The sequence below is a fragment of the Lichenostomus cassidix genome, chromosome 8, assembly GCF_008360975.1.
Source record: "Lichenostomus cassidix isolate B80296 chromosome 8, HeHo_3.0, whole genome shotgun sequence".
In the NCBI taxonomy this organism is placed as follows: domain Eukaryota; kingdom Metazoa; phylum Chordata; class Aves; order Passeriformes; family Meliphagidae; genus Lichenostomus; species Lichenostomus cassidix.
In genome coordinates, this window is record NC_139489.1 from 27,318,511 (window position 1) to 27,331,553 (window position 13,043).

At 40.6% G+C, this 13,043-nt stretch overlaps 2 protein-coding genes across 4 annotated transcripts in view; both read right to left on the reverse strand.

The window, feature by feature from the left end:
- The window catches only part of RABGAP1L (RAB GTPase activating protein 1 like), a 214,745-nt gene that overhangs the window by 139,963 nt on the left and 61,739 nt on the right, over window positions 1–13,043 (reverse strand). The gene's annotated exons all lie outside the window — the stretch shown is intronic.
- On the reverse strand, window positions 637–7,149 carry GPR52 (G protein-coupled receptor 52). The gene is made up of 3 exons (XM_085068656.1): window positions 5,246–7,149; window positions 4,422–5,162; window positions 637–3,559 (listed from the first exon to the last, which is right to left on the reverse strand). Exon 3 carries the CDS (start codon window positions 3,365–3,367, stop codon window positions 2,282–2,284), a length of 1,086 nt encoding a protein of 361 aa, XP_084924782.1. The 5' UTR covers window positions 3,368–3,559; window positions 4,422–5,162; window positions 5,246–7,149; the 3' UTR covers window positions 637–2,281.

Here is a 13,043-nt window from a genome sequence, read left to right on the forward strand (position 1 = left end):
AATGTCAGCTCAACTTCAAGCACTTTTCTGGAACTTCAGAAGGTCCCATAGAAACTTGTCATCACAAATGCCAATGAAAACCAGAAGCTCTAAGCAGCCAGCTTTGGAGCACAGACATAAAATGACTTTACTGGTGAGAAACCAGCCCTGTGAGTTATGAAAATTTAGATACTTTGTTGCTCCTTGTCTAAGTCTTGCCCAAGGAGGGCCTCCTAAGCAGGAAACAATGAGAAAATAATGACAAAATGAAATGAATCCAGTTGTGTTTGTTGGAAGATTTGGGGTTACACAACCATACAGAGCAGCAGTGAGCCAAAAGAGCCTCCCAAAATAACAGCCACTAGTCAAAAGAAGGCAGCATGGAGCATTACAAGGTCCATGTGAATGATACTATTCATTTTTCCCTAATATCTGTGAGAGCAGGCTGTCAGCAACAGCACAGCTCAGCTCAAGGAATGTTTCAAGTCATACCTGAATCTGCTTTGAAGACATGCAATGCCAGAAACCAGAATAGGAACATTTTAGACATCAAGTAAGGAGCTCTGAAATTTGGATTTGAAATTGTTCACTCGAGTCCTAACCCAAAAGTACTTTCATATAGAACAGAGTGTAACACCAGGGAACTAACGCCAAGGCTGAGTTTGACATAATACTACTTTATTCCATTGTTTCAACTTTCTTACAGGTTTTAAAAAAATGTACAGGGGTTCAAAACCACCTCAACAGAACAAAAACTACAGTAATTAAGGGAACTCTGGAGTCAAACCACAAGTGTGCACACGTGGTCAGCTTTCGTTACAGAAAGTAATAGGCACAATCTTTACATATGCGTTTTGGTGAAAGAAGGAATAATAGTGCAGTGTTAAAAGGCACCAATAATCAATAATTGGGCCTTTTTTAAAAGCCAATAACCATCTAAGAAAATTACATTTGGTTCAAAGTTATAATTTAAATATTGTATTGATTGGCATGCATCTGAACCCCTGGCAATTTATTACACAAACCTAATGTACTCCCTTGCAAAATCAGAAAGAGTTCATCAGTGGACCTGAAAGTCAGTTCAGTACAAAAGGCAATACCAAAGCTCTTGGCCTGTATTTAATACTAAACTATCTTGTTCACCTTCTCCAAGAACACTTGTCTATGGGAACAGCTGCACAGAAGTATTTCTCTTAAAGCAAGTGTGTATTTTTTAATCCTGTAGCATTGACCTACTCCATGTGCTATGAGAACATGAGGCACAGGCCAAAATTTACATTTTCTCTTAAAAAAAAATACAGTATGTGCAAGTGAGGTTCACACAACAGACTGACAGCTACAACAGCAAGCTTTTCAGACTTCCCAAAGAAAAGGGTGGTTAGTTTGAATTTTCTAAGTAGTGCTGCACACTGCTGTGTGCCATTATCATATCTGCCATAGGAGCATCTGTGGAAAAACTAAGGAAAAGGTTTAGTTCACCCTAAAGGACACAATGTCAATACTGTGTGCTGATTTAACTGGGTCAAGAGAGCGAATGCCTGAACAAATTATTGCACATGGGCAGTTGCAGTCACTCAGCCAGCCAGGAAGGGCTACTGCTTTCTGCAGAAAGAATGGTTTGGAACTCAGTTTACCTCACAGGTGCCCTCAAACTCACCCACTAGGACACAATGAAATCTAGGGATGCACAGCATGGAAATAAAGGGGAAATGAGAGGGAGAACTTCTGTGGAAGTTGTACCAAAACGTAACAGTTTATCCCAAAGCATCATGCCCAGGGCAGGGTTTATGCATTGCAGATTTTTTGTACGACTGAAAATTGTACAAGATGTGAGCAGAGATAGAGCTGATTATTACCTGCAGCATCTACTACAGTCCTCAGGTATATAATTTATGGATAGCTGCATACTGTGGCGTTGATTGCTTCCTCTTAAATAGATTAAAATTCTGAAGGCTACAGTATATTCTGACACAAAGACAACTTGTCTACGAGGGGGAAAATACAAGATAGTAACTAACTAATTTGTTTTATGAGGAACCTCCTCTGATGTGGTAGTTATTTCATGCCCTTAGGAAGATTTTTATTTCTGACTTTCTTCATCATCTCTGTTGAACTGCTCTCCCCGCAATTTCACAGGAGTTCAGTGACCCTTCTTACAGCTGCCTTTGCCTTTTCCAGGATCCCTTTTAAACTCACCCTAAAACCATAGCAAGCTGTTCAAGTAAACATATCTCTCTGGCAAGTTTCCAGATACAACAAATACTATCAAAACTCTGCATTGGATCACATGCACCAGTTTTCCTTAAATGGAGCAGGAATTAGCCCGTTTCCTTGGTTTAGGGTCCTGTACATCCCTGTCTTTTAAACACACACAAGATGAACATATTGTCTCTGACAGTCTCCGCAGTCCCAGCCTGAAAACGCTGTTGGAGAGGCTATATATCACACAGTTGCAGAAACTATTGCTTATAGCAAGCCACGTTGTTAGGAAGGAGAGCGCCGGGTTTTCCAAGAGCCTAGAGCTTTCCAGCAGAAAGTATATGATATAAGGGAGCCACAGCATGTAGAACACACTGGTTATCCGGAACAAGACCATGGCATAGCGGCGATCGGGGCTGTGCCCAGTCTCCCCAGCAGCATCCCCTTCGTGGCTAGGAAATCGAGCTCTCCGATCGCTTATCTCTTTGGTGTGCTGCCGGCAAATTTTAAAGATGTGGAAATAGGTGAAACACACGACAAAGGCAGCAGGAGCGTATAGTAAGCACACAATAAAGCCAGTGAAATAGGCATTAGTTAACCAGGAGGTAGCACACCATTCAAAAATATCTCCATGGTAACCAGGTTTTCCCCAACCAAAAAAGGAAGGCAAGAAGATGAGGCAAGAGTATATCCAGATCAAACTGATGCAGATTCTCAAGCGACAAGGTGTGACCAGTTGGTTATAGGAGAGAGGCTTTGTTATGGCGAGATAGCGATCCACACTGATGCAAGCGAGACACGCCATAGATACGCTTTTGAGCACAGAGATGATGTATCCAAAAACTTTACAAGTCAAGGACTCATGGACACCTGTCGAGTAGTGGAGCAGTGACAAAGTAGGAACCAAGCAGCTGACTCCAACGAAAAGATCAGCATAGGCCATGGTCTGAATAAAATAGCTGGTGGTGTAATGGTGCAGCAGTGGAGCACAGTGGAAAACAAATATCACAGTTAAGTTACCCGCAATAATTAGAAACGTTAGCAAGACAATAACGACTGACTCAAGGATACAGATGTCAACTGCATTGTAGTGACCAAATCCAAGAGGGCAGGAGAGGCGCTCAGATATGTTCATAACACTACTGCTCATATTCAGAGTCCTCCATTCAATCCATCGGGACTGGTTCATGTTTTGTGCTTAGGGAACAGTGCAATCTGAGCCTTAGTGAGCAGGTGACCTGCTGAACAGCAGCTAAACTCTGCTTCAGCGTCTCACGATCTCTCTTTGCAGACACTGCCAGTGCTTACATGTGAGGGCATTACAGTCCCATAGCTGTTGATGCCTCCTCAGCATCAGGGCATCACCTCTGGCACACCTTGGCTTTAAGGAAAGAATGAAACAAAGAAAGAAACAAAGAAAGAAAGAAAAGAAAAACAAAAGCCAGAAAGAGAAAGGCCACTGATCAGCTCCTCCAGTGCTCTTGACCCACCTTTAGCAAACACAAGGCACTTCTAAAACAAATAGAAATAAAAACTGACAAAAGAGACACATTCATTTCCCAGGGAAGGAGGGGAGGGAAATCTCGGACTTATTTTCCTGAGAAAGTCCTTTACTTTGGAATATACTGGGGCGAGGGAGACGGAGGGAAGGAGGGACCTCAGCACAGCTCAGGTTTCCTGGAGATAATCTTTACAATGTCTTAGTTTAAATCACAGACTAATTGGAGACTAAAGGAAAAAGTTCATCCTCTAACACTGTCTTTGCTGGTTCTGTTCAGAAGATGCTACTTCATCTTATCCACGCTATTCATTGGAAGGGTAAGGAAAACATCTTTGTCAAGGTTAATTCCAATAGACTCACCACTATTTGGGTATGAATAATGAATTTTATTTGGGGGGAGACAGGTCGGGGATGAGGCAGATTTATCCTCTGGCTCCCAAGAAAGAAAACATACATCTCACATACAATGAGGAAGATTGTGTCTATTCATTTAAAAATGAAAATAATTTAAGAATAGATTTTGGAGACTTATGTCAATATTTACAGTTCCTTTAAACAGTTATAGTCCATCACAATTACTAATGCCAGAATCATAATTCAGTGTCCCCACAGACAAAATAAATCCTCTTGAATTTAATTTCAGCAATGTCAATTTAAAATAATCATCTTTAGAAACTCTGCCATATCTACCACAGTGGATCAGTACCCAGGAGTTCATAGGTATATCCATGATATTGCTCACCTCTGTAGCAACAACTCAATCATTTCACAAACCCCCACACAACGAGCTCAGAAACTTTCATCTGCATTCTGCTGGGATGCTAATGAAATGCTGATTTGACTAGAAAAGCTGCCATTGTTTACTACTCCATTATTCTGTTGCTCAGCTTCATCTTCTCAGGGGTTTAGGGTTTCTATATTTATTAGATGATCAGTATAATAAATAGTTGCTTTTAAAAATTGTTCTTCTATTTGCAGGACATTACCTTGTTCATTTTATTCACAGCTATGAAGAGAGAAAACATCAAAAGATTGCATCTTCTGTGTTCAGTTTTAAGTAAATGCTTGATTAGTTCAGGAATCATTAGGCAGGTAATTAAATGTATACAATCTTGTTTTTTTAAAGGCCCCTAAAAGGTTAAAACCATCGTTAATCCTGGAGTTCCTGAGACTAGAAGACTAGCAGTGAAAATTAACGGATCCACATAAAATGATCTCCAAGGTCATTCAGGTATTACGCTGGCATTTGCTTTAAGTCTCTTTAAAAGTACCAGGATCTCTCTGTTGTTTCTGATAGTCCTTGCCGTGTCTTCAGAAGGAATTTCAGACACCAAAAAAGCCAAATGCTCAATTCTGTCGCAGCACTTTGAGAGAAAGCGTTCTTTTCAGAGTTGATTTCCCGTCGTGCGTCGCCCCGCCGCACAGAAAGTCCTTTTAGATTTTATAACATCCCCGAGTATTTCCGGCTAGTCGCTCCCTTTGTCTATAAGCAACAGAGCACGTATCAAATCACTCCTTTCTGCAATTCTCCAATTCCCTGCCAAAGCAATAGAGAAGCTTTCTCACCTACACGCATCCTCAGCAGCCGCTATGTCCAGTACTTGTCAGCGAGTGCTGGTAGCGCGGTGCGGCTGTCGCTGCCTCGCTGCTCTCCCCGTGCGATCACTGCCTGCACCTGAGCCCGCTCCTCCTTCTCCTCCTCCTCCTCCCTCTCCCGCCGCAGCCCTGGGCTCTGGAGCAGCGCCGGCCGCTCCCCTGCTCCCGGTCCATCCAATGGCGCCGCCGCTGGCACCGGAGCGGCTGGAGGGAGCGCCGCTGGGCGGGCAGCGCAGCCCAGCCAGCCGGGTACCAACTCTGCACTGTGACCAAGGCACCGAGCCCGCCAGGGAACCAACACATCCCTGCTGGAGAGATGTGCACACACAATCCGGACATGGGCTAATAAATCGCCATCATCACCCCACTAGAAGTGTTTGCTAAAAGTTATTCACACTAATACTAATTGTTACGAATTGTGCACACACCTTATAAGCATCACCTGCGAAGGTTTGGCTTGGTAAAATACCTGTCGTGGTTCTAACACAAATTTTCTAGTCTTCCTTAAAAGACACAATTACAGCCCCCTTTTTAATTACATCCCCTAATTAATTGCTTCCAAACTTAGCACCAACTCTGCACTGTGGCAAGGCACCAAGCCGAGGAGGGAACCAACACATCCCTGCTGGAGAGACGTGCATCCATAATCCGGACATGATCTAATAAATCGCCATCATCACCCCACTAAAGCTGTTTGCTAAAAGTTATTCACACTAATTGTTACTAATTGTGCACACACCTTTTATGCATCACCTGCTGAGGTTTGGCTTGGGAAATACCTGCCGTGGTTCAAAATTTCTAGTCTTCCTTAAAAGACAAAATTACAGCCCCCTTTTTAATAACATCCCCTAATTAATTACTTCCCAACTTAACACGTCTAAGTCACAAGACTCATCTGCACCTGGTTTCAATACTGTACCAGTATTAGTTGCACCCTGATAGTACCCTAATTGCTTCAACATCAGCTTAAATTCAAATACTTGTAACACATTATTTTCCAAACTGAACCCAATTAACTCAGCCCTCTACTGCAAACAGATGCTGCTATTCCCTGATTAAGGACTCAGAACTTTCATTTACTTTGTGCTTCCTAAAAATAAACCCAGTCACAGAAGTACAGCCATCAAGGTTATCTTGCGCAGACACTCCGTGCATCCTTAAGACACTGAAACAGCAAATTTAGGTACCAAAATACCAACCACAGAACAGCATTTTGGGCTATCAATCAGTGAAATATGTGTCTTGGATGGCACAGGAGGCTTTAACCAACCAAGTCATTAGAAACTACAGTGATTTAAATCCTTCTAGTTCCAAGGCAAACCAAAGGCAAAATTTTAATAAGCTGCTCCTGAGTTAACATCTTGTATTTCGAGTACTGCCTGGAGCGAATATCCAAGGCTGAATGACAAGTCTGTAGCAACGAGAAGCAGCACAAACTGCAGCAGTGTAAGAGTGGTTTGCAGTAAGGGCATGTGATCATTAAATCTTCTATCAGAAGATTTAAGGAAAAATTAACTCCCATACCTCAGAATGGTAAATGGCTGCAACAACAGACTTAATGACTAAATTTAGTCCCTGAGCACAGCTTTAAGGCCCAGCTACCTATACAAGGGCCAGAACAATAGGGAGCAATTTTTATTCCTCCTCTTCCCACTCCTCCTGTGGAGGTGGAGGAGGAGAATAAACAGTGTGCACAGGCATTGCAGCGACCAGTACTCCTCCCATTTCTCCTTGGGATGGACAGTGGTTGGCACCAGGGATATAAAGGGTCAAGACACCCTAAAATGGACATTAGGGAGCCCCAAAGACACACAGGTCATGAGATAAGCAAAGGTACAGCCTGACAAAGTGGACCACAGGAACTACTTGCTCAGTACATCCTGCTCCATACAGATTTAAGGACTGGTAACTACTAAAGCTTCCAAATGTCACAGTGACCACTGAGCCACCCTGCAGGTCAGCCCCAGCTGGTGCCTGCTGTGTGTGCCCAGAGTGTTCAACTCAGAACAAGAACTGATTTCAGGCAGCCACGTATTTCAGGTCTGGTGCAAGAAATGCAGGCTCTGCTGAGCAGGTAACAGGAAAATCAATGGCAACCTCTGCTGGTTGGTTCTAGATGCAGGTAAAACGCTTCATCTAAAGAAATTATAACTAAAGGCACAAAGTGGTTCAAGAGCAGGGAAGTTTGACTTCTCTGGGAATACAAGCAGGCTTCCTTCTCTACTGAAACACCAGTCATGCTTTATCACCTCAGCCACTCGCTATCAACTTCACCACGCTGACAGCACTCAGTTGTACTGTTTTATGTGTATTTAGAGGCAAGTGAAAATTAAGCATAAATCAGCTAGTCCTGATGAAACTATGCGATTACAGAGGGAATTTTACAAAATGTGGCAATACCAGAATGTTGTATCAGAGGTGGTACATTAAAAGCTCTAAAGGAAAAGTTTTTTATTTGGAGATTTATTTGGGCCTCTGTCACAGTTTTAAACAAAAAGTGCTTCAGGATTTTTTTTTTTTTTTTTAATTTGTGTGTAAAGAAAAGGAAGAGAGAAAGAGAAAAGTTCTGTTGGGAGAATTACCTTACTGTCACCAAGGCAGCATCCTACATGGGGCACAAGTTCCCATAGCTGGTTACACCCAGCTAGTGGACTGAGTACTCTTCAAGCTGAATAGAAGGAGCAATTCCACACCTTCTTTACAAATTACATCAGCTAGATACAACACAAGTCGCCATCCAAAACAGAAGACTCACACCATCTGATCCTGCTGAAAACAGAGGGGATGTGGTAGCAGCATGAGCTTTGTATATGCAAAGCAAGGCTGTGAAAGCAGCGCTGATGTGTGACCCTGAAAGGAAACCAGATAAAGCTTCTCAGACAGAAAAAGTCCATATGGAAGGAGATTTAGAAGCTCCAAGCACAAAAACAAATTATGAGTTGTTCTTTCTGGAAAAGAGTAGCAATATTCATTTCCTAAATCTTTTTTTGTAAGGCAACAGGACTGATGGAAGCAATCCCTGCAGGGCACAAAGCAGCATCTCAATCATACCACTCGTTTCCAGTTTGAAATCTTTCCTTGTTAAATTATTGGGTGGTCAGCTGGATTAAACAGACAACAACAATTTCCATAAAATCTTTTTAAAAGGCATTGAGGAGAGCAAGGAGGTGCAGCTGAGAGTGTGGGATGAGGAACACAGTGATTATTTATTTAGACACAGACCTGAATGACGGTGTTGATATACATACCAGCTCATCAGCTTCTATTTTTTCTGCCCAACACTTTTTTTTTTGTTACAGTATTATTTTCTTTTATATACTTTCTCCTAAGCCGAAAGAACAAAGGTGTTTCTTTCAGTTAGCTTTATTTTTAATCTTGACTACCTCTGGCATTTACTTGTCCACATATCTTATGGACACACTGGTTTTGTTTTTAATACAGCCAGAATAATTTTATTCTATAAAGCCTGCAGTTGTAATGCAGCTTAAAGCAGCAAAGGAGGAAGGAAAATAATTTGTTGTGTTAAAAACTGTGAGGTGTGTGTGTACACAGATAAGGTTTTCTACATCATATTGGTGTTGGAAGTTGCTCTATGAAGTCATATTAGTGCCGTATTTAAGGCAGAAATTAGTTGTATTTGTTATTTGGAATATAAAGCCTCTTCCCTAAATCCACCCACCTCAGCTGTCTATTTAAAACCTGCCACAGAGAGCTCATGCTTACACAGAACACACAGGCATTCTGACCTGAGCACAGGCATATGACAAGATATGAGAGGTGTATTTATACAAATAAACCCTTTATTCTTCCTCAAAACAAGCTTGGGCTTCTCAAGCCCCTGATACCCTATGGATGATATCTGACCACATGGCCTGCTCCAAACAGGGTCAAAGTCAGATCCAGCACCAAATTTGGTTCCACATTCAGTTGAGCTGTGAACATCTCCAAGCACAGAGTTTCTCCAGCCTCCCTGTTCCAATGTCTGACCACTCTCCCTGTGACTCCCACCAGCAGCTCACAATTTTTCTGGCTGTGGTTTGTCTTCATCGTCATCAAGACTAAACCCACTTGGGCCAGTGGTGAAAACTCAGAATTGTCAGCTCTGAAGGCAACAGTATATTGTAGAAAATTTAAAACCATTTCTCCACCTGCTAGTCTCATCTATCAGTTTTGCTATCAGAGATCAGTTCCCTTCCTTCTCCCTCCCACCTTATGATCCTAAAGAATGCCATAAATCATTTTACAGTGCTATGGCCCACATCCCCTGTGCTGCAACAAAGATCAGGAGACACCAGGTACACAACTGCATTTCTGAAATGCAGATGCTCTTGTGGAGCTCTTACCCCATGGGTACAGGAAAAAAATATCCCCAAAGCCAGCACACGACTTTTCTTCATTAGGGTGAAACTGAATAAATACTAACCAAGTTGTTGAAGTAAATTGCTGCAATCTCCTTTAAACACTACTGCCTGTGATCTCACAGATTATATTTCATAGAATCACAGAATGGTTTGGGTTGAAAGGGATTTTAAAGATCATCTTGTTCCAACCCTCCCCACCACGGGCAGGGATGTCACCCACAGATGCATACAAAGCAAATACTTTTCTGAATTTCACATAAAAACATTTTTTTAAAGGAGGAGCTTCCCTCAAGTTGATATTGATGGTCCTATGAATCCACTTCACAAGCTCAATCTGGAGTGACAAATACCACCAAACTCCTGTGCCCTGAATCAATAGAAATGAAGCTCTGTGCAATAAACTATCAATCAAGAAGTGAATTTACTTCAGGGAAATGCTGTGCAGCTTACTGAACGGTGATAATTAAGATTTTTCAGGATGCAAACAGCATTTGCTTTAAACAGCACACAAGCTACAAAAAGATGCTATTTACTGACTGACCTTAAGAAATGGGTAAGAAATCCATTGGAAGCACAAGAAAAACATCTTTAGGATGGTATGAAAAGCAAAAAAATTAAACGTGTGCCCTCAGACAGTTTCATGCATGTGCCACTAAAAAGAAACCACCTGTTCTTACACTAGCAGCAGTTTAAAAAAGAAAAAGTATACTGGCAAAAGAACACCAATTTACTATCTCCCACTGCTCCCATCTTTCAAGAGATGATTAAAATATGAAATAATAGGCAAAATATAGCAATTAAGAGAACTGCAAATGAAGAAATGCTGAAATGTAGAGAATAGGCTGCATAGTGCAGGTAGCATTGCCCTTTCCTGTAGGAATAATTTCTCATATTTCAAAATGATACTTAAAAGATTTTAGTGCTGCATTTATTCAAACCTTTTAGAAGCATGTTTTGACACAGTTGTACTTCAACTAATACTTTTGTCTGTGTCAAGCCAGGAATTACATTCCACAGATATTGGTATTCTAAAAGCATGTTTCAAGTGGGCACTAAGAAAGTGTATGTTGAAAAGGATTCCAGCTCGCTTGGCAGGAGCATAAGCTCAGTCAGTATTAGCAGTAATTCCATTTCAGCAGAGCTAGAATAAGAAATTTTAAGGCTATTAAAAAAAACAAAACCCCAAACATTGTGATCGCCTACTTTGATTTTTCACACACTGCAAGCCAAACAGTTCTCTTAAACTACAGCATGACCTTTTAAAAGGCAAGCAATTTGGATTTAATGAGTTCAGCTGATGAATAATTTATCACAGCCTTAATTAGGAAGCCAACTGGTAAGGCCCATGCAAAACCAGCCACGAGGAACATGAGGATTGAACCCACATACACGTCTGTCTTTCAAAATCCAAAGTTTGGATGTACCACAGAATAAAGTTCCACATCAGTCTGATTCTCTTTTCTAAGCACTGTGAACTGCCAGGTCTTACAGGACAAACTCGCAGATGCACATCAAGAACAGATTCAAATCCACTCTCCATGGATGTGGTTTGGGTTAAAGAGACACAGAACATCCTCCCAGAACATCCAGTCTCACCTAGACAGGCTGGCTGGAAACATATTCCTGGTCACACCAACAATTCATTTTTTAGTTGATTGTACAATTGACACATTCTACCCTGAACTTTTCCTTCAATAATTTTCTTAAAATAGTTCTTCCTCAAGGAGATGAGAGGTGGCTCAGAAGAGCACTCAACAACCAGGATCATTTAGGAGATGAAGTCACAGCTCCAACTGTTGGGATGGGCAAAATTAATTCAGAACTAAAGAGCCACTACTTGTTTTAGGGCAGGGTCTACTGAGGAGCAGCTGGTACCAACCCCAGATCCCAGTAAATCCAATTTTACTACTTCTTGAGAACAAAAAAGCTAAAAATAATCAAAGCAAATAGTGGATTTTTAAAGAGTGTTTTTAAACTGTTACTCAGGATTACTATTCTACCACATTGTGAAGAAATAGAAAAGAGGAACATGAAAAGGATATGGCGTGAGAACTAATTATAACCTGAAGGGTGGCACATTTTCTTTTTAAGGATTTTAAGCTCAGCTTCATTCAGACCAAATCTTCCTCCCAGCTGGAAGTGCTGAAGAGTTATCAGTTCTGTTCTCCTCCAGCATGGATCTATACACACTTGCATCAATATCCATATATGAGAAAAGACAAGGAATAACTTCCTACTGAGAATGGGCTACAGGGAAAATTTTGCAAATAACAGTCTAAGTACATTCCTGGGTAACTCACAGACGTGGAATCAGGAAATGAGAGGTGTTTGGAAAATGCCACTGGAAAGCAAGAATTATTGACTTTCAAACCTCCCCCAACCCCCCAAGTTAAAAACTAGCTAATTAAAACGTATAAAATCATCATACATCTGATAACTATCTTTCAAGAATGATAACATCTAAATACATTCAACTTCCAATAACTACCAAACTTAGTCTCAAATTACTTTGATTGTATTAAATAATGAGGACATTTATATTTATAGCCAGAAATTGGCACATGTAAAATGTTATGGGAGCTGAGAAATCATTTATTCTAGAAGAAATACCAAATCTATTATCTGCCATCTCTTAGAAAAAAAAATTAAATATCTACTTTATCATCACTAAAAATAGGTTAAATATAAAAACAACACTGAGATCTACAAATCCTTTTGGAAAGGACACTATCAGGGAATAGAGAAGTCAAGTCCATAGATTAAGTTCAAGGCCAACTTCTTTCACCAGTATTAAATTCACACATAAACCTCTACCCTCTGCTCAAGACTGTGGCTTGAAGCTAAATGTCAATCTCTTGGTTCATATATTTTAAAGATATATGACATAAAATTGCCCCAAACACAGAATATCAGCATATTCTGCCTCAGTGACCTTATTTATAGCCATTCTGTATATTGAAATAAAGATATCAGGAATCACCCTCTTAATAGTTAAGGTTTTTTAATACACTAAAAGAAAGAAGAGTAAGATACAGCAATTCTTTAAAAAAGAAAGGTTTTACACAAGTGATTCACATTCATTTTTCTGTCTAAGTTATGAAAATACTCAGTAGTCAAAAAATGCCACAGAAATGGAATAAGGCTAGATTTAAAAAAGCCTTATTTTTCAGCTAATGTTCTAACCCAAGTGCTCACAGGGGATGAGGCTTTGCCACATTTCCTTTCACCCCCAAAGAAGGTGCTTTATAAAACAAAGCAAAAAATAAAAAGGGAAAAATGGTTACATTCAAAAAGCTATATTTTATTGTTATGGCAACTGATGTGCTAAAAATAAAGAAATAAAGTTGTTATGGCAACTAGAATTTTAAAGGCAGTCAAAAATAGAATAATCAAACATTGTGCTGGCT

Bases quoted from the DNA above. Each gene is read 5' to 3' on its own strand.
- GPR52 (XM_085068656.1), bottom strand. From the start codon at position 3,367: ATGAACCAGTCCCGATGGATTGAATGGAGGACTCTGAATATGAGCAGT.